Source organism: Tachypleus tridentatus, chromosome 4 (genome assembly GCF_004210375.1).
Source record: "Tachypleus tridentatus isolate NWPU-2018 chromosome 4, ASM421037v1, whole genome shotgun sequence".
Classification (NCBI taxonomy): Eukaryota; Metazoa; Arthropoda; class Merostomata; order Xiphosura; family Limulidae; genus Tachypleus; species Tachypleus tridentatus.
In genome coordinates this window covers 101,341,998-101,363,647 of record NC_134828.1, presented here as the reverse complement: position 1 = coordinate 101,363,647, position 21,650 = coordinate 101,341,998, and the positions used below count along the sequence as shown (strand labels likewise).

At 34.0% G+C, this 21,650-nt stretch overlaps 1 protein-coding gene across 1 annotated transcript in view; it reads left to right on the top strand.

The window, feature by feature from the left end:
- The window catches only part of LOC143249778 (uncharacterized), a 57,540-nt gene extending 36,202 nt beyond the window's left edge, over window positions 1–21,338 (top strand). The window contains exons 9-13 of the mRNA XM_076500178.1: window positions 722–835; window positions 1,284–1,428; window positions 12,492–12,571; window positions 16,014–16,110; window positions 18,321–21,338. Coding sequence (XP_076356293.1) covers window positions 722–835; window positions 1,284–1,428; window positions 12,492–12,571; window positions 16,014–16,110; window positions 18,321–18,502 — 618 coding nt within the window. The 3' untranslated portion in view covers window positions 18,503–21,338. The remainder of the gene's footprint in view (window positions 1–721; window positions 836–1,283; window positions 1,429–12,491; window positions 12,572–16,013; window positions 16,111–18,320) is intronic.
- The last annotated feature ends 312 nt before the right edge of the window (window positions 21,339–21,650 follow it).

Sequence of the window (21,650 nt, the reverse complement as noted above, 5' to 3'; positions counted from 1 at the left end):
TTTAAATAAAGTCTTTTTACATGATAATCAACGCAAGTTTGTGTAAACTCATCGTCTCAGTGTTCCTAAGCGCAAAATAAATAAATAAATAAATATATAGTTAATGTAATATAACATTTCAGCAATAGAAAATGGGAATTTCTTTCGATTATCAAGATTTCATGTTTTAGTTCGAATGATTAAAACTACAGTTTAAGCCAATGAAATTAAGCTTACATTTAAGAATTTCTGTTCTGTAAAAATACTGTGATTTTACTCTCTTTTACGCCCCCAAGTGGCACAGTGGCAGGACTCTGCACTCACACCGCTATAAACCAGATTTGTGTGTGCTGGGCTGAGCACAAATAGTTCATTGTGTAGCTTTGTGCTTAATTCTAAACAAACAAATTCTCTTTTAGAAGCTACCCTTTCAAACATTTTTATGCATTTTTTATGATTTGAAATTATAAATGAATAAAAATATAGCTTATTGCATAGTTATCAATAAATTCTGGATCTTTTTTTCAGGATAAGGCAAGTTTTAAAACTGGTATTGTTGGTTCGTTAGGTAACTTTTTATTATCATTGTTATTGAAAGCTATTTGAACTCTACTAAAAATGTATAACAATAATACTTGAAGAAGTAGTTGAACACACGGTGACGAAATTAAGTTTTGTAAGTTTCTAATATTACAATATAAGTGAATTTCTTTAATTGAGACATACTATTTTCTTTTGTTAGGCTATCACATACATATTTACTGACATGCAAACGCAAGAGAGACACGAGCACGCTATGGCTTGTTATTACGCCACCTACCGTCGAGCAGCAGCACTCTGTCAGTGGTTTGATCAAGTGAGTTTTGTAACAAGGAGGTCGTTTTACACAATCTAATTAGCAGCATGTGAATTCAATAACTATCAAACTTTCGAAAATAATGGCTTCATGTGGATAGCAAATCAAATAGTAAATATTTATCGCTGAAGATTTTGAGAAGTAAATACCTCTGAAAATGAAGTTTATCATAATTAACAAATAAATATGTTGCAGTTTAAGCTAGTATAAACTTATAGTGAAAAGAATGTGTAATAAGATAGTTGATATTTTCAACTGTTTTAACACAATTCTTGCCATGGATAAAATACTAATGAATAGATTCAGCAAATAAAATATCAAATTTATTCACCACATATAATTTTAAAATCTTGATGCGAATTGAATTGTCTTATATTTCACCTAGAATTGAACGTAAGTAGTAATAGCATTTACTGATATATCATCGTTTTATGTGTTTAACCGGTAGGTATTGAATTCTACGATTTCGCGGGACCTGTCTCAATTAACGGACTTGTGTAACACGAAAGGAGCTTTGCTTCGTAGAGAGAGAATTAGACTTATTAGGATTAAAGTGAGAGAAATGACAGGAAAAGACGTCGAATACAACATAGGTAAGCTTAACCCACAGTGTTATTGTTTTATTCAGATGTATGTTTAGTAAATATAGTTTCATAATGAGTGCTTACCGCTAACGTAGTGACTTCTTATACCACTAGTGAGAAGTCATGCATTATTTTTAAAGCATAGGAATGCTCACAGTAGGATTAAATAAATAATCAGGTTTATAGCACATCAAATTCTAAACTGCAACAAAGTGGACTTCCCTTAAATAGTATATATGATATTACTGAACATCCTAGTACTGGTTCCTTAAGGTCTTTAGCACAATGCTCAAGATATTTACTACATCGATAAAACCTTACATTTGAACTGAGAACTGAAAGGAAATCTTTAAGCCATTCTTAGCACTGAGTTGTTTCAGAATCTCGAGTACCTTTAGCAACTGAATCTCTCAGGAATTGACACGAAAAAGTTCCTTTTAATCCTCGCTAGCCACTTGGGTTGCATTGCATTATTTACAACAAACATTAATAACTCTTGGCGCTTACTCTACTAGAAACGATCACTGAAGAGCTGTACAATGTCCAGGTACATAAATCTATCTCAAACCAGGAATGGGGCTTAGTAATTGACACTTAAATCAAATATGTTCATTACAATACTAATATCGACATGTAATTTGAATATCTTTCTAAGTAATATAAAAGTTATTATATATATAATATCCAAACGTTAACCTTTAAGTAATGAAAATATACCAGTTAATTAGTCATATTATTTAGTGTCTCTAAATATCCCCTCGATGGTTCAGCGGTAATTCTGGGTGCTTATAATGCTTAAACTTTGGTTTGATACAGGTGGTAAGCACGGTACAGAAAGGTCATTGTGTAGTTTTGTGCTTACAAACAAATAACTAAATATTTCTAATTAAGAGAAAAGTTAATTTTCTAACCGATGCAGTAACGCAAGTTTTTTGTTTAAAGAATGATGTCAGATCTTGTCTAATATATAGACAGAACTAGAGGTTTAAGTTGTCCCCCGTTAGCACAGCGGTAAGTCTACGGATTTATAACGCTACGAGCAGCGGTTCAATTCTCCTCCGTGGACCCGGCAGATAGCCTAATGTGGTTTTGTTATAAGAACCCCCCCCACACACACACAGGTCTAAGTTAAATAGAAGTATAGCCTCAGAGCGCCTGTTTACACTTCACGACGATATATTTACATATAGATTAGTAACCACTTAACAATAAAGAAACACCGATATTATAGTTTCTCTTTAAACACAAGAAAGTTCTTTATTTTTCTGCAAAATATCAACGAAAGTTTACAGATGTTGCAAATCAGTAATACAATTCACTCTGATTGCCTCCAGTAGTCAATATGTTACAATGCACGTAGTTTATAAAAACACCCTAACTAGGCTGTGAGCAATAACATAAAGTTTTGTTGTTGTTTTACATTAAATGTAAAATAAATTTATTTATGCAAAAAAATCTTGATTATATAAAAATTGATTTTCGTGATGACGAGAAACACTTGAAGTAAAAATGTATCTCAAAGAACTTTTGTTAACCTAAAGATGACCTAAGAAGGTCGAAACGTTCTCTGCCTTATTTTGGTAAAAGTTTTGAGACCCATACCAGTCGTCCTGAGGTACAAAAAATGATTTTCTTTACTTCACGCCCCGGTGGGCCTGGCATGGCCTAGCGCGTTAAGGCGTGCGCTTTGTAATCTAAGGGGCGCGGGTTCGCACCCGAGTCGCACCAAACATGCTCGCCTTTTCAGCCGTGGGGGCGTTATAATGTTGCGGTCAATTCCACTATTCGTTGGTAAAAGAGTAGCCCAAGAGTTGGCGGTGGGTGGTGATGACTAGCTGCCTTCCCTTTAGTCTTACACTGCTAAATTAGGGACGGCTAGCACAGATAGCCCTCGAGTAGCTTTGTGCGGAATTCAAAAACAAACAAACAAAACTTCACGCCCCCTAGTGGCACAGCAGTATGTCTACGGTCTCACACCGATATCTATGGTTAACAGAGCACAAGTAGTTCATTGTGTAGCGTAACTACATCATTAATGAAATAATTTAATGTTGTTCCAGATATCTATAACTAAAAGTTAATAGTGAGTGATAATATTGGTTTTGTTATCGATGTAATTTCACCGAAAAAGAACAAAAATTTGCTTGAAGGAGCCATTGCATTTTTACCACTCGCATCATTGTACAGTAATATGCTGTATGTCAGTCAGCCAGTAGGCACTAAAATGAAGCCACATAATGGACGCTTCACGTTGCAATTGTACTGTCGTGACGTCAGTAAAACGTACACATGCCATGAATCACGAGAATAATTATGCATTGTTTAGGTTATAACATAGCATGGCATATGAACTTTAAAAACAAGAAACAAGTTTTCTTACTTTTAGTTTTGGTTTTATTTACTCTTGAAAGAGAAAACTTCCATGGACCATGCGGAAGTCCACCTAGTAGTGTACGGTATACGGCATCGTGGTGTCCTTATATTCTTTTTCTCTCTTAAGAAAAAAACCTGTAAAGTACAAATTCTAATTTAATTATTTTAAATGATTTTAACGCAAAATGTTAACTACAGAACAAATAATTGCAATGGTGCTACACTTCTTTTTTAGATAATAATATTTTAGTTCTTAGTAATAATATCCCACTCAAACTTATGAAAACAGTTTTCAAGACGTCTTAGCTTGTTCATAGTAACCTCTGCCCTCGTTTCTAACTTTCCTGTCCCTGAAAATATCTACGTGGAGGGACATATTTCTAATTTTCTCTGGAGAGTATCTGTAATCGATCTGTTCTGGACTGTATGATACACGATGTTTTTCTAAATTAGACCGAAAATTGTTTCAAAATAAACTTGATAGCATACCATCCTCTAAATTCTGATATCATGACGTAGATAACCACTTCACAAATATTTCGTATGCAATTGTAAAACCAAAGAACACAAGATAACTTATCGAGCCATTACACACAACATAAATATATGATACGCCACCTATGCCGCCAATTTATAAGTATTCATGACGCCTAAGTGGTGAGCACAACACAGATAGCTCATTATGTAACTTTGTGATAACAAACTAACAAACACTAAAAATCTGAGAACCTCACTGAAGAACAACAGTCATACATAGTTTCTCCCAACTTTGTCTTGATAGAGCAAGACATTATTATTACTGTTCTGGTGTAGATATAGATCTATCAGCTGAGACACTAAGAAAAATGGTAACACTACATAAAAACCCTCTTTCGGTTACCGAAAAAACTAATATTTTTGTTGAGTACATTAAAGATACCTTCACTGCTCCTCACGTGAACACATCTGACTGTAGTAATTATAACTAACATAAAAGTCATATACCCCCAACCGCTCAGTCTATAGCACAAAATGTTACCCAATAATCTCGAACTAAGGCTCTCCACTCCTCTTCAATAATATATAATTTGTGTGTGCGTATGTGTTTTTGAATTTTACACTAAACTACACAAGGGCTACCTACGCTAGCTGTTACTAATTTAGTAGTGTAAGACCAGAGGGAAGGCAAGCTAGTCATCACCACCCAACGCCAGTTCTCGGGTTACTCTAACATGGCTGTTTGGTGTGACGGGGATTCTAACCCACGATCCTCAGATTACAAATCAAACGCCCTAACCACGTGGTTATGCTAGGCCCTACAATAATAGAAAAAGATCGTTCGCCAGCTTAAAAACTACAGTTAATATAAAACGCATATATATAAACTCATGGTGGAAACCAAATCAGCAATGTCGTGTGGTACAGGACGAAACCGCGTTTTTCACTCTTTCTCGGTTAAAATATAAATTATTTCAAAATTTCTGTTTTCGTCCAGTTCAGTTTGGACACAAAAAACATTACTAAAACAAACCCATATTTTTTAATGATTTGATATGCAGGTATTACATTTAATAATCGTCTCACTTTTAATTCACATTTCAGTAATATTCTTCAAAAACTGCGCTCAGGAGTTAACTCACTCCAAAATACAGAAAATCACGTTAATAGCTGTATAACTTACACTGCTATCCATAAGGATTTCATTATACCACTAATTTGATATGGTTGTATGCTGATGACTTGCAACACGTCTGGTCATACTTTCCATAACTAACGAACACTTCAAACTGACCATGAGCTATAAACCTAGGCCCGGCATGGCCAAGTAGTTAGGATGGTTGGCTCCTAATCTGAGGGTCGTGAGTTTGAAGCCCCGTCGCACCAAACATTTTCGCCCTTTCAGTCGTGGGGGCGTTATAATGTTACGGTCAGTCCCACTATTCGTTGGTAAAGTGTAGCCCAAGAGTTGACGGTGGTTGGTGATGACTGGATACTTTCCCTCTTGTCTTACACTGCTAAATTAGGGACGGTTAACTCAGAAAGCCTTCGTGTAGCTTTGCGCGAAATTCAAAAACAAAACCTATAGCACTCCATTATATTTACTTTTACTCTGTCATGCAACGTGGATAAAGGTCCGGTGACCCCAGTGGTTAAAAACAGATTTCTTAAATTAGTTTCTGCATGTTACCCAAAAAAAATCAAAACAGAAATTTTCTCTCATTTCAATTACCTAACACAGCAACGAACCCCCTCCCCTGATCATGAAAAAACATATCTCTCCATTCAGCTCAGCACTCAATAGACGATGTAAAATGCTCTTGGTCTGTTAAACGTCCTTTGCTCTTTTCTACTTGCTTCTTCATTCGTAGTGTAAATACAGAGCTACACAATGGACCATCTGTGTTCTGTCCACCGTGGGTATCGAATCTCAGTTTCTAGCGTTTTAAGTCCGCAGACATACCGCTGTGGAGCTATTATTTTCTATGGTCAGAGCTTAAGTATTTTCCTGTCTTTCGAATGACGTGTTTCTCTTTGAATGTTTAATTTTAGGTTCTAGCTAGGGCATTTGCTGAGTAGGTTCTTCAGCGCCAGAGTGAAAGTGAGTGTTGCTTGGGACACTCTTGTTTTCTACCTACCTTGAATTATTTGGTAATGGGCCTACTAATCCTTATCACCCACCATGTTGACTTCCTTGCCAACTTTGTAATATCCTTTGTACCATGAACAGGAGAAAGGAAAATGATTAATTCCCATGCACCATGTTTATTGAATCTTAAATCTCTACTCTTATGGATTTAACTGTAAAAGTACTTCATATGTTAGCAGATTTAACCGTCACTCATATATATAAATAAACACATGTATTCTTCTTGTTAAGGTGAAAGTTTTTTTTAGCACACTAAAGAGCTAGCTGAGAGGGAAAGCATAATAAACTTTAGAAAAATAAACAGAGAATACCGGTTATTGGCAATACAATAGTAACCATTACCAACACGACACACATAAACGTAAACATTTTAAGGAAACTAAACAAGAGAGCACTTACCGAGACGTTTGTTAACAAATAATTTTGTTCTGGACTTCAAGTCGTTTTCAACTGTCAAATGAATTATATGTTTCCCATAGTTGGAAAAGCTTCTCAATGGTTAGCGGTAAGTCTGCGGGCTAATAACGCTAATAATCTGGTCTTCATACTCAAGGTAGGCAGAAGCTACATACTCTATTTTGTAGATTTGAGCTCAACAACAAACTGGTTGAAGAAATTATAGCCAAAATATATACGAAGTAGCATCGTTTCGCTATCTACACATGATTGTATGAACTTCTGTTTAAGACTGACATATTGATACAAAGGTGTTGTTTTGTACATCTTTAATTAAAGGTCCAGTATAACTTATTTAGTTCGTTTCAACTTAGGTGTAAGTTCATATAATAATTTTGCGCGAATCGTCTATCAGTTGGTCAATATATTTTTATATAATAATATTCTATGGATAGTACAGGCACACATAACTGTATTTTGTATAATTGTCTTGTATACATCATATAGTCCCTAATAGCCATAATATATAACTATATAGTATGCCTCATACAGCCACTAATAGCTATAATATATAACTATATAGTATGCCTCATACAGCCACTAATAGCTATAATATATAACTATATAGTATGCCTCATACAGCCACTAATAGCTATAATATATAACTATATAGTATGCCTCATACAGTCACTAATAGCTACAATATATAACTACGTAGTATGCATCACACATCCACTAATAACTATAATATATAACTATATAGTATGCATCACACATCCACTAATAACTATAATATATAACTATATAGTATGCACCATACAGCCGCTAATAGCTATAGTATATAACTATATAGTATGCCTCATACAGTTACTAATAGCTATAATTTTTTTTAATAATATTCCATACAGATACACGTGACTAAAGTTTTATATAATAATTTTACATGGATCATACAGCCAGAAGTAACCACACTTTTATATAATTATTTTGTATGCATCTTATAGTGACAAGTAACTACAGTTATATATAATAATGTTATATAAATCATACAGCCACTATAGTAACTATAGTTTTATACAAAAATATTTTATAAATAATACAGACACAAGTAATTAGTTTTGTATGATAATGTTAAATAAATCATACAGCCACAAGTGACTATAGGTTTATACAATAAAATTTTATGAATAATATGGCCCGGCATGGCCAAGCGTGTTAAGGCGTGCGACTTTCAGCCGTGCAGGCGTTATAATGTTACGGTCAATTCCACTATTCGTTGGTAAAAGAGTAGCCCAAGAGTTGGCGGTGGGTGGTGATGACTAGCTGCCTTCCCTCTAGTCTCACACTGCTAAATTAGGGACGGCTAGCACAGATAGCCCTCGAGTAGCTTTGTGCGAAATTCCAAAACAATACAGACACAAGTGACTACAGTTTTATATAATAATGTTATATAAATCACACAGCCAAAAGTAACTATAGTTTTATATAATTATCTTGTATGGTTGGTACGCTGTTGAAAACTATAATTTTAAATACAAAAAAAAATGTATATGAATAGTACATCACTAGCAACTATAGTTTTATGTAAAAATGCTGTATAGATGGTAAACCATTTCTAGCTATAGTTTCATATAGAAAAATGATGTAAGTATGATAAAACCACTGATAACTATAGTTTGTTTAAGGAATGTATCATAAAATATAGAATACACCAAGAAAAAGAGGCCAATAGCGTTTTCGTTTTAAACCAGCTATACTCTTCAAAAAAAGAAACGCAAAAGGCAAAATATGGGACAAATTGTTAACAAGTTTATTCCGGGTAGTTCTGTATGACATGTGTGAAACTTTGCACATTCACTGCTGAACATCAAGTCTGCAAGGGCGAAGTCCACGCTCACTAGTTGAAGTTTAACGTCACTCAACGTCAATAACGAGTATGCCCCCCGTGAGCATTAATAACTGCTTGGCATTTCCTGCCCATGGAAGCGATGAGATGACGAATCATATCCTGTGGAATGGCTGTCCACTCAGCCTGCAAAGCTGCTGCAAGCTGAGGTAGAGTCTGCGGTTGAGGTTGTCGCTGTCGCAGACGTCGGTCCAACTCGTCCCAAAGATGTTCGATGGGGTTTAAATCTGGTAATCTGGAGAGCCAGGGAAGAACGTTGATGCTGTGGTGTCTCAAGAAGACAGTGGTGAGTCGGGCTGTGTGAGGACGGGCGTTGTCATGTTGAAAAACGTCGTTGACGTTCACCATGATGGGTTGCACATGGGGCCTAAGAATCTCGTCGACGTATCGTTGAGCCGTAAGATTCCCTCGAATGTGCAAAAGGTCTGTTCTGGCATTGTAGGCGATGGCAGCCCACATCATGACGCTGCCACCACCAAATCTGTGAACATCCTGCACACAGTTTGCTGCAAAACGTTCACCTCGGCGACGGTAAACACGGGTCCTTCCATCCTGCCGACGAAGCATAAAACGTAATTCATCGCTGAACCAAACATGCCTCCATCGTCGATGAGGCCATACCCGATGTGCCCGAGTCCACTGCAGCCGTGCTTGACGATGTTGCTGGGTGAGGATGACGCCTCTGACTGGTCGTGAAGGTCGGATTCCTGCATCTCGTAGACGGTTGCATAAGGTCTGATCGGAAATCATACGCAGCCCTGATATGGTTCAGGCAGTAGACGTCGCAGTGGTGGTCCTATCCCGAAGGTGACGTAAGCGGATGTAACGATCTTCTGCGGGCGTGGTCTGCTAGATCGTGGACGGTCACGAGTTGATCCATATTGTTGGTGACGATTCCATAGCCTTGTGATGGTGCTTGGGTGGACATTCACAGCTATGGCAACATCTGATCGAGATTCGCCTGCTTCCAAGCGACCATGGCTTTGTTGCGTTGTGCTTCAGTCAGTCTTGGCGTAACTGTATTGCGTGTCGGTGGCTTAACACTGAGCTATGGAAACCGAGAACCCGTCACTTTTATAGGGATTTTGCACATGCAGATCTCTCAAACAAATTTATTGGACACGAATGCGTTTTGGCGAAAAATCCGATGTTTTCCTCCGTTTTCAAAGTGCACAACTTTTATTGTCATTTTGGTCTGACAATCAGTGCCTTAACACGTGTAACATCACATACTCTGAGCTTGTAACGTTATTACATATATTTCTCTTTAAAATAACAAAAATATCCCTTTTGCGTTTCTTGTTTTGAAGAGTATATTTCTAACTACCATGTATAAACTATATTGTATAATATTCCGAAAGCTTTTGACTTATTTGTATTATTCACTGGACGACGTGTCCCATTTTATTACTTTAAACTATAAACGTTTTTTTGAACTGATGCCTGTACCTTTCTAGAAAGAAATTTCATAGAAATTGAATTTAATATCATCCTAAAATATGAAAGTAACTCTTAATCTTTCACACGTAAGCCTACATGTACATAATAAGTACATAAATAAAGTACAAATAAGTACATAAACTATATAAAACTCCACACATAGTTTGATTTGTTTTGAATTTTGCGCAAAGCTACACGAGGGCTATCTGCGCAAACCTTCTATAATTTAGCAGTATGACACTAGTGGGAAGGCAGCCACCCACCACCAATTCTTTTACCAACGAAGAGTGGGATTGACCGTAACATAATAACGCCCCACGGCTCAAATGGTGAGTATGTTTAGTATGGCGGGGATTCGATCTCTCGACCCTCGGATTACGAGTCGGGTGCCTTAACCACCTGGCCATGCCGGGCCTCATACATAGTAGCCAATACGTGTTGATATTAGATGGTTATTATGTACTGCAAGTCTGTGTGGTATTATTCAGATTAATTGCTTCATTCAAACCTGAATTCATGTAACTTATAGGAATTAGACATTTAGTTGTAAAAAAAATTATTCTCGGAAACGTTTGGCGACTTCTTTAGTAATTATTTTGTGGCTTTATATATTCATCACTACCTTGTTTCTGTATTTCTTGTCATTGTCATCTCTCGTGGCATGGCACTTAATTTTTGTAATTCTTTTGCAACTTGTATACATCTTTATTACAGACTGCATGTTTTAAAACATAAAGGAGCTATATATATTTATTAAATCTTAATAATTTGATTAATCTTAGAAATACAGTAAAACTACGCTTGATGTTACATTTAACAATCCCAATAGTTGAATGGAATAAAAAAATTATTTAGCAAAGTCATCAAACGCTTAAATAAACAAATACAAAACTACATGTAGGCTTACGTGTGAAAGATTAAGGGTTACTTTCATATTTTAGGATTATATTAAATTCAATTTCTATGAAATTTCTTTCTAAAAAAGAAAACTTATTTCTATACTTTTTAGCATTGCCATTTTTTATTATAATTAATTTTTTTTTTACAATTTGTTATTACTTGTTTTCCCACTTTTTAAAAATAATTCCATTGAAGTAAATTGACAAGTGAACATTTGTTAATATGATATAAGTATTAGAAGTTTGGATTACAGTGGAAGCTAGTGACAATGGAATGGTTTTTCCAGGATGGTACAACTACGCTAGAGCACTGAACCAATATTAAGGGGGTAATTACAAAACCTGCACCTTCCAACTTCACTCCAAATCATCACGTATATATGAAATGGACTATCCCACATGTGAGGGTTATGTTAATTAAAAGTGAGGACATTGTACAGGTACCCAAACTGTTAATGGTTATCACACACATTCCTAGCCACTTGCCCGATGCGGTCTCAAAAACAATTCTAAGAGAAATAGATCAATGTAAAGTGTATTGTTTTGATTAGTAAGAAAATGGTGTTTTAAAACTCAGACACCAGTTCCATGAACACAGATCTGTCAGTTCCATGTACACAGATTTGTCAGTTCCATGAATACTTGATCTCCTTCTTACCTTGAATATATGATTTAGATTATTATTTATTTACTTTCACTAAAGTAGGTGTCGTAGTTATCATGTTTGTGCAATGAAAATAACAAAGGGTCGTAATATAAGAATATTTTTTGCAGCCATCTAGCGAATAGAAATCAAATGTATTTATGAAACATGGAAATAATATATACTTATAAACTTAACTCACTGATAAACAATAGCTTTCCGTTTTTATTATTTTTCTATGAAAATATAATATCATTTTTTTAATCAAGCTGTGAAACACTCAATAATAACAATTAGATTCTCAAATAAGATAATAATTCAACTTTAACACTTATATGTAAGCGTAATAGGGTAATAGATTGAATGTGGTTGTCATTTTTTCTCATTTACTCCCTACATGCTAGGCAACATACTGTCATATTCGCCTAATATCCTTCCGTACACAAGTGATGTATAGTGTTATTACTAACTTAATTAAGTAGTTATAAATATGGATACAATGTCATATGATTTATAAACAGGTTCCTTTGAATATGTCTTTATAAGAATCCTTTCTTTATATTTCTATTGAAGTGAGTTTGTGTGTTTATAATAAATAGTTGCTAATAAATCGATTGTAAATGTCAGCATTATTCAGTCATATCCACATGCACTTGCTTCAATAAAGCTGCTATTGTTTGCCTGTATAACTAACTCGAACTTTAGATTATTCGTTTAGTTATATAGAAAAAAGGTTATGTTTAGGTTATTTTTGCAGTTGCTAAGCAACGAATTGGTTATTTATTTCAGACACAGAAAACGAAATAGACGACACGCCCATGAATGAAGACAGAGTACAGCTGTTTCAGGCCGCAAAAGTGTCTGGCCAAGTAAATAATTTTCTTGATCGAACTTAGAAGAAGACATTTATTTTAGTAATTCTGTTTTATTTATACGTATACCTGTTTTGAACGAAATTTTGGTAATTGTGGCAAGATTTCAAAACAGTGAGGGATAATATTTAAAACCAACATGTACAGCTGTCAATCATTTGTTAATCTCCAAGCATTTATATTTTCTGATATTAGCCTTTGCTATGCAGTTCCTTTCTAGTTTAGAACGCTAAAAATAAACCAGTAACTATTCATTATTTCTCATTTAATTTTACGAACAGAAGTGTTGCTGAAATTAACTAACATGTAATGTATTTATTTTCTAAACTATTTTATACAAAAATATTGGTTATTTAAATGACGTCAGCAGATTGCTTATTTTTGTTGAGTGACGTGGCTGTAACTTAAACGTTTTTTTATATTAGTTTGAAATCACATTTATGTAAAAAGCAGTTTTGTATCAATACCATTTTTTAATTGTAGAATGTCATTTCCTTAAGTACCAGTTTCTAAAATCGTATAGCTAGAATATTAAATGGATATTAATTATTATTTCTTTATTTGTATAATTTTACTTTGTTCAACACTAGATTCTAAAAGCATACGAGTAACCAACTTTTTACTGTTGCTTGTGCTTTCCTGTTTTTCAGGTTTGTTCTAAATCATTAAACATTTAAAAACATGTAACTGATTTGCTTAAATCTTTTGATTTTAATTCCTTACTTTCTAAAATTATTTTTCCTGGAACATTGATTTACTGAAATAACATTCACTTTTTGTATCTTTTCATATAATATTTACAACAAGCAACAACAAAAAAATTACCCACTACCAGAAACAAAATATCATGTTGAAAATTACTGATCATTTCTAGTTTTGAGTTATGATAGGTTTAGGTAACATATTCTTATATATCGTCAAATAACTTTTTAATAATTATTTATTAATTGAAAATTGATTTGGGAATGCATAATCTGCGTGATTTGACAAGTTTCTTTAATTTTTATATTACACCGTTGGTTCAGCGGTAAGTCCACGGATTTACAACTCTAAAATGAGAGGTTCGATTCCCCATGGTGGACTCAGCAGATAGCCCGATGTGGCTTTGCTATAAGAAAAACACTTATATTCACAGCACGAGTAACAGGAATCGATGGTTTAATGTTCCATTTGTGCAAAAGTAAAGTTTTCAGACTAACTTAAAATGAGTTGATAAAAAGTAACATTTCTTGAGGATGACGTTCACTAATCCTTCCATTAGTGCACCAATACATAAGCGCAAAATATGTTACAAGCTGTAATGAGAAGCGAGACTTTGATGGCGACTTCAATAAACTGAAACTCTAGTTTCTGGAACTATTAAGTTCTATTGTTACAAACGATAGACAAGAATTTCCCCATGTTGCTTTGATATAGAGAAGTCCCGAATCAGCAAATCTATCTTTTACTGTGTCATCCGAAGAGGCAGATGATGTGGAGGTGTCACTGAAACAGAATTACTAGATGAAGATAAGTCATTGTCTTATTCACAGGATAACTCTCCTGTTTCCCAATTTGCTGATGGATGTAGTATTGGAAAAGCATCCCCATGAGGTACTGGCTTTATTTCAGGTGCAACAAAGGGATAGTTAATGTATTGTTTAGTCCTATATATCCAGAAACATTAGTTATGTAAAAATAACAGTCAGTTAGGTGATCTCTGGGCTCACATCATATTACGGAAACTGCAAATCACGTACTTGTTCCCTGCTTATTCAGCCACTGTGTCAAGTTGGAAGTGTACAACACTCATGTCGTCAACAATTTTACACCCAAATAGTGATAATTATGTGTGAACTTTTCCCTTCGTGAAACTGTAATATATTATTCCTAAATGTAGTGCAATCCGTTACAATTATATTACGTAAAATAACATGTATAAACAAGCGGCGCAATCCGTTACAATTATATCAAGTACAAATAACATGTGTAAACAAGCGGCGTAATCCGTTACAATTATATTAAGTACAAATAACATGTGTAAACAAGCGGCGCAATCCGTTACAATTATATCAAGTACAAATAACATGTGGCGCAATCCGTTACAATTATATCAAGTACAAATAACATGTGTAAACAAGCGGCGCAATCCGTTACAATTATATCAAGTACAAATAACATGTGTAAACAAGCGGCGCAATCCGTTACAATTATATCAAGTACAAATAACATGAGTAAACAAGCGGCGCAATCCGTTACAATTGTATCAAGTACAAATAACATGTGTAAACAAGCGGCGCAATCCGTTACAATTATATCAAGCACAAATAACATGTGTAAACAAGCGGCGTATTCCGTTACAATTATATTAAGTACAAATAACATGTGTAAACAAGCGGCTTATTCCGTTACAATTATATCAAGTACAAATAATATGTGTAAACAAGCGGCGTATTTCGTTACAATTATATCAAGTACAAATAACATGTGTAAACAAGCGGCGCAATCCGTTACAATTGTATTAAGTACAAATAACATGTATAAACAAGCGGCGCAATCCGTTACAATTATATTAAGTACAAATAACATATATAAACATTATATTTGGAATTTTATATCACTATAATGCAGTCAGTGTTTGCATTTATCAAAACATCTATGCCTTTTACCATTAAACTGTACAAATGTACCGAGTTGGTTGCATGCTCTTCACAAAGTGCTGTTAAAATGTCAAGATATTACAATAAGTCAAAATCTAGAGGTGATTTACAAATTCTGTTTACATGTTTCAAATCAACACCTTCATGTTGCTCTGAATCACTTGAGTTTTCTCCAGTAACAGTTTTTATTGTTGTTCTCTAATCTAAGTTACATGAAATGACTTTCACCAATATGTTATCGTTCTTGTCTGGGATTTTCATGTATTGATGTAATAGTTGTTTAAGTTACATCAAATGGCGTTCACCAGTATGCAGTCGTTGTTGTCTATGTTTTTCGAGTATTGAAACCACATAATGGTTAAACTACATCAGATATCTAGTGTTCAGTAATAAAGCGAATTTCTAATGAAACTCCAATGCAAGTACAGAGAAGGTTTGGTTATATTATCAACAACTACTTTTGTTTGAACAGTAACGACAAGGTGACTCATAATTTCAAAGTTGCTACTTTCTTTTTGTTCTACAGAAATGCAGCATTATGAGTCTGTGTTAAATGATATAGATTATACCGATACTTGGTTTAACATATTATAATACATACTTATACTGTTGAAATGTGTGGAAAGCAACCTTTGTGGTCCAAAGGTTTTGATAGCAATTTTTCTTTCAATATTACAATGAATAAAAAAAATGTCTTTAGTATTGTGTGTATATATATATATATTTTTTATACTGTATTTTATATATTATGTCCAGAAACTAAGCAAACTAAACTAGTTTGTTGTGTTGTTTCGACATAGAATGAAAACCTTGCCCCAACTCCAGAAATGGCTCCACTACCAACCCCAGTTCCTCTTTGCGACCTGGCACCTCCTCCATCCAATGAGCAGATATTCGGTAAGTTATTTTACATTATATGTAATAGTTCTGTATAGGCAGGTAAACGTGTGAGGCCACACCCATCGAGATATTCAGTAAAGTCTGTAGTCTTTCCTGTACTTTTTGTCTTTCTTACGTTCTTATAATTTAGGCTTATAACAAATTAAGAGATTTTATTTTTGTTTTTAAAACCACACACAGAATAAAGGGGTCTAATATAACGATAATGAACCTGAAAGTTATTTTAACTAACTCTTTATGCACAATATTTGTATGAAATAACATCAATTATATTTCTAACACCCGTCACACGAGTTGGTTTTTGAATTTCGCGCAAAGCTACATGAGGACTAGCTGCACCAGCAGTCCGTCATTTAGCAGCGAAAGAAAGACAAGTAGTCATCACCACCCAGCGCCAACTCTTGGGATACTCTTTTACCAACGAATAGTGGAATGGACTGTAATATTAAGACGCCTCCAAGGCTGAAAAGGCGAGCATGTTTGGTAGGATATGGATTCGAACTCACGACTCTCAAATTGCGAGTCAAGCGCCCTAACTACATGGCCATATCATACCTGTCACATGGGTCAGCTCATATATTGTTAGTACTAAGCTGAGGAAGGTCAATATGGGAGGGTTATTACGGAAACCGGTAATTTAGGATTATTTCAATAAATCTCAATGAACGAAGTTCGACACAACTTCTAAAACGAATATCTGTATATTTATATATATATTAAGGAAAATATAACATGATGAAATCTATATAAATTACACTATAGTGGTACCACACTGGGCTTTATGAAATCTCATATTCACTCTTCATTGCAGAAATGTAAGGAAATCACCTTGTAATGCATTTTTCATCTACTTTAACTTGAACACTGTATCTTTGGGCTTTACTATGCCGTTAGTTTCACAAAATATTGAAACTAATTATTTCTTATATGTGAATCCAGTCCACATTTTTGAAGATAACGATACTATTGTGGCAGTTTGTTGTGTGTTTTTATGTTTTGCTGTCAGTGTGGTAATGATTTGATGAATCTACGAATCAGTTAGTACGTCAAATCTATTGGAATATCTTCCCTTATACAACCTGAACCCATAGCTTAGCTTATGTGATATACCTAAACCATCATATTTACAAATACATCTAAAATATTTCAAAAATTTGTTATTCATACATCGTCGGGTCTGATCCAGCGATCTAAATCTTTTTGTCTACTCAAAATAACTCGAACCTTTCCGGAAAGACTCATTGTTTTTTAAATCTACATTAATATGCCTGGTTGGTTCGTGTAGTGGGTATTAACGTTGTAAAACGTGTTTATTTCTGAGCACAAAATTGTACAAAGACCTTTCTACGCGCTCTCCTTTGCACTGATGGACCGACCTTTAATTTATAGCGTTACAAGCTTTCACACTACCGCTAAGCCACTTAGAGATGTCGTATAAATAAATGTTATACCGTCGACATTTTAACCTCAGGAAAAGTCTCTCGGTGGATCATTGGTAAATCTGACAGTTTACAACTCTCATATTCAAGTTCAAGAATTCAAATAACCCATTATGTAGCTTTGTGATTAATAACAGAGTAAAATAAAATACTAGAATAAATACGTAGAACACATAATATTAGTAGTTTATAAATAAATCACTTAAGATACTGTCAAGATATTTTCGAAATGAATGTTCCTTCATCATATTGTTTAAGTTTTAAGTTAAAAACTCGAAAGGTTTTGAAGGTGTTTTATATTTAAACATGGACATTTTAATTACTTGTTAATTTTACAGGTGGTTTTATAAGCATGTTTTGTATTTATGTTTGGTAAAGTCATTTACGTAACTACTATTTTGACAATCACGTCAATAACAAAACAACTTTCATTCTCTGTATAATGAAAAAAAAAATTCCTTCAGCCAAAGTTTCACCATTGCAGAAATGTCGAAATCTTGGTTCAAATAAAAGTTGCTTTTTTTATTACTATGTTAAGAATTAAAGTATTTTTCTTTCTCTCTGATTTTATTGTCAATGTGTCTAAATCCTTTCAGCATGAACTTCAAATTCTGTAAAGAAACAAAATATCTGAACGATAATTATTATTCCAGTTGTGATTCGCAAAAATTCCTTTAACAGGGAAGTATTTCGTTGTCAAATGGTGCAACAATGTACCATGATTATTATAAAAACTGAAAACTAACGAAGGTAGTTTGTTCGTTTCAGGTAAAATCGATGAATTAAGAAAACGTCATCGAGAAGAAGTTGAGGACTTCAAGAAAGGGCAAGCAATGAACTTCGCCAGGATGGAAATGGGTCTCAAAGAAAAGCTCAAGGAAAGACGCAATCGACGCAATCTGCGAGAAACACAAACTCGAATGCTAGAAGCTCTTCAAACATCAGAATAGGTACTTCTGATGATGACCACCAGGTGACGCATATAGAATGACGTTAGACTGTGATATAATTCGTGGTATTCATTTTCAGTAAAAGTCGATAAACTGTATTGTTCAAATAGGCTTTCGAGTAAAAATTAACTACTTTTTCTGAAAATATTCTCATGATTACATTTCATATTCGTTCTATCTTATTTGTTTTCTTTATTTAATATTCTTATGAAATTCATATACAATAATGTTTTGAATAGCACTTATTTAGGAATATTAATTTATGAATTTATTTATACTAATTTACCCATTTTATTATATCACAGATTAATAGTCTCACAAGTATCAAATCCAAAACTTTAATATCAACCTATTGTCAATTACATTACAATAACAACAGCTCCAATACCCTTATGGTCGGCCCGGCATGGCCAGGTGGGTTAAGGCGTTCGACTCGTAATCTGAGGGTCGCAGGTTCGAATCCCCGTCACACCAAGCATGCTCGCCCTTTCAGCCGTAGGAGCGTTATAATGTTACGGTCAATTCCACTGTTCGTTGGTAAAAGAGTAGCCAAAGAGTTGGCGGTGGGTGGTGATGACTAGCTTCCTTCCCTTTAGTCTTACACTGCTAAATTAGGGACGGCTAGCACAGATAGTCCTCGTGTAGCTTTGCGCGAAATTCCAAAACAAACTATTATCGTTTTTTGTGTGCCTAATTAACTAGTTTAATGTTCGAGAATAGTTGTACTGAAGGTAGCACGTAGGTAACCCTTGTCTGAAATAGGTTAACATGATAATATCAATTATTAGTATGAATTAAGTGTGGCAGATGTACCAAACCTATGTGTATAACTGAGGCAGCGCACATACTGCTGTAAAATAAATCTTTTACAACTGTAACTCTTCCTATATGTTCATACATAGATCAGTATCCATGGTATAAACATCACGTCAAATCTTTGGTGGTAAACGTCAGATAAAAAGCCATAGTTAAAACAATACATTATTTGTTTATGTTATAAGACCAGCGATGAGCCACCTGGAGCAAAGATATATATATATACAGAATATTTTATGACTCTTTGCATGCGTAGTAATTGCTGTATTAGGTTTTGCTTGTTTGATTTTTATTAATAGGTAAATTAGGAGCTTTAGGTGATCTAGTAGCTTTAATTGCTTGTCGACAATACGATACAGATAGTAAAAATTATTTTTGAAAGAAACGCCAAATCGATGTTGTTCTTCGTCCAGGAAATACAAAATAATTAAAGTAATCCAATAGTCTTTTATCGTGATTGATTTTTAAAACTGAGTAAGAGTAATCTATCTTTACTTACTGAGTGTTACAATATTATAAAATATGATGGTTTGCATATAAATAGTTTGTGTTACATACCCTATGTTACATTAATGTACAATATAGTGATTTCCATATAAATAACGTGCGTTATTTACCCTATGTTAAAGTAATGTACAGTATAATTCCTTGCATATAAATAACGTATGCTATTCTCTGTTGAAATAGTGTACAATATAATGATTCTCTTGTAAATAATGTGTTATTTAAAGAACCGTTGTAACAAAAAGGATAAAAACATTATTTTAAAATTGTTTTTATTTTCTTAAAATTTTGGTTTAGTTTAGTCTTCAGGTATTTATTACTTTGCTTGATCCACATTTTAAAACATTTATCGTATGTTTGCTTTAAATTTTGCAAGGATATTGTATTATATTAGTTTAGATTTCAGTAACTTTATCTGCAAATCTTTCAGATTAATGCTGTTTAAAACGACATTGATTTCTGAGTTATATTAAATAAAATTTGTGATATTAGTTTTAATAATATATTAGAAAGGTAAATTGCACAAATGTACAATTAAGTACATATGTTCATACCTCCTTCATATCATTACGTAACTTGTAATAAATGCTACGAATTATTGAAACAAAGTTATTTCTGCATTATATAACTTTTCCTCAGAGTAAGTCCGACTACAATATTTTTAGCTATTCATATGTATAATAATTAAAACAGTCACGAAAAAATATATAACGTAAGTACGATTAATGCCACAAAAGAAAGGTATTTCTCATTTACAAACTTTAACACGTGTCTCATAAATCAGTCCATTTCAAACTTTATTCACCAAAATCCACTATTTTGACTCTCGATCCTCTAAACCAAACTGCAAATGCGTTTTGAATCCATTCCTCTGTGTAACTAGGGGCGTAGATCCTGGGTGCGATATATCCCCCCTTCATTTTAGGTGGGGGTATGGTGCATACAATCATCCCCTCCCTACAGTTTGGTCTGTTGAATTGTTTTATTGCATCATAGGCCTACAAATTGTGTGTTTGTTCTTGTGATTCTCGTGTTCTTACCAATCGAATTACATAATTAGGCCTAGATATAGGCTTTTTCAGTAGCCGAAATGTACATCTTTAACACAGGCGTGCTTTTAAGCTTTCGATCTAAGCGATAGTTCGTAAATATCAGTCAGTAGGCCTAAGTATACATGCAAGTATCGTGGTAACAAGATTACTTTGTGACTGCATGTTTACAGCTTTCAGGTTCATGTAATCAGATATTACCAATTTGCAAATTGAACAGTCCACGTAAGTGGTTACAAATTCATCCCCCCCCCCATCGGGTGTAAAAAATCTACGCCCCTGTGTGTAACATCAAACATTCTATCTTTACGTAAAGTGTTACTGGTTCCTGTATAAACTCAGCTAATAATATTATTATTTTATTTTATAATGTGAATGAACAATATATGTACTAATATCGTTTGGAAGCCAGACTTTTCAAAAAAATATGTTTGCCTTGAGTTATATGGAAATATTAATTAGTTAAATTAGCTAATCTGCTAATTAAAACTTCATTTAATAGCTGTACAGAAAGTTAGTGCCATTGTCCTTGTATTGCAACATTCCTGAAACAAAAATATATATATATACGTGAATTGAAATATACTTTAACGTACGTTAAACATATACATATGAATTTTGTTTCTTTTGGATATATTTATTTGCAACTAACCTCCTTGTTTGCCAGAATTGTTCAGTTAATTGTGTTTTAACCTATGAGTCGATAATTTTGATAAATATCAAGTGTACATTTTTCATAAAACTACAAAGTTGTTATGCTCAACTAGTTAAATGTGGAA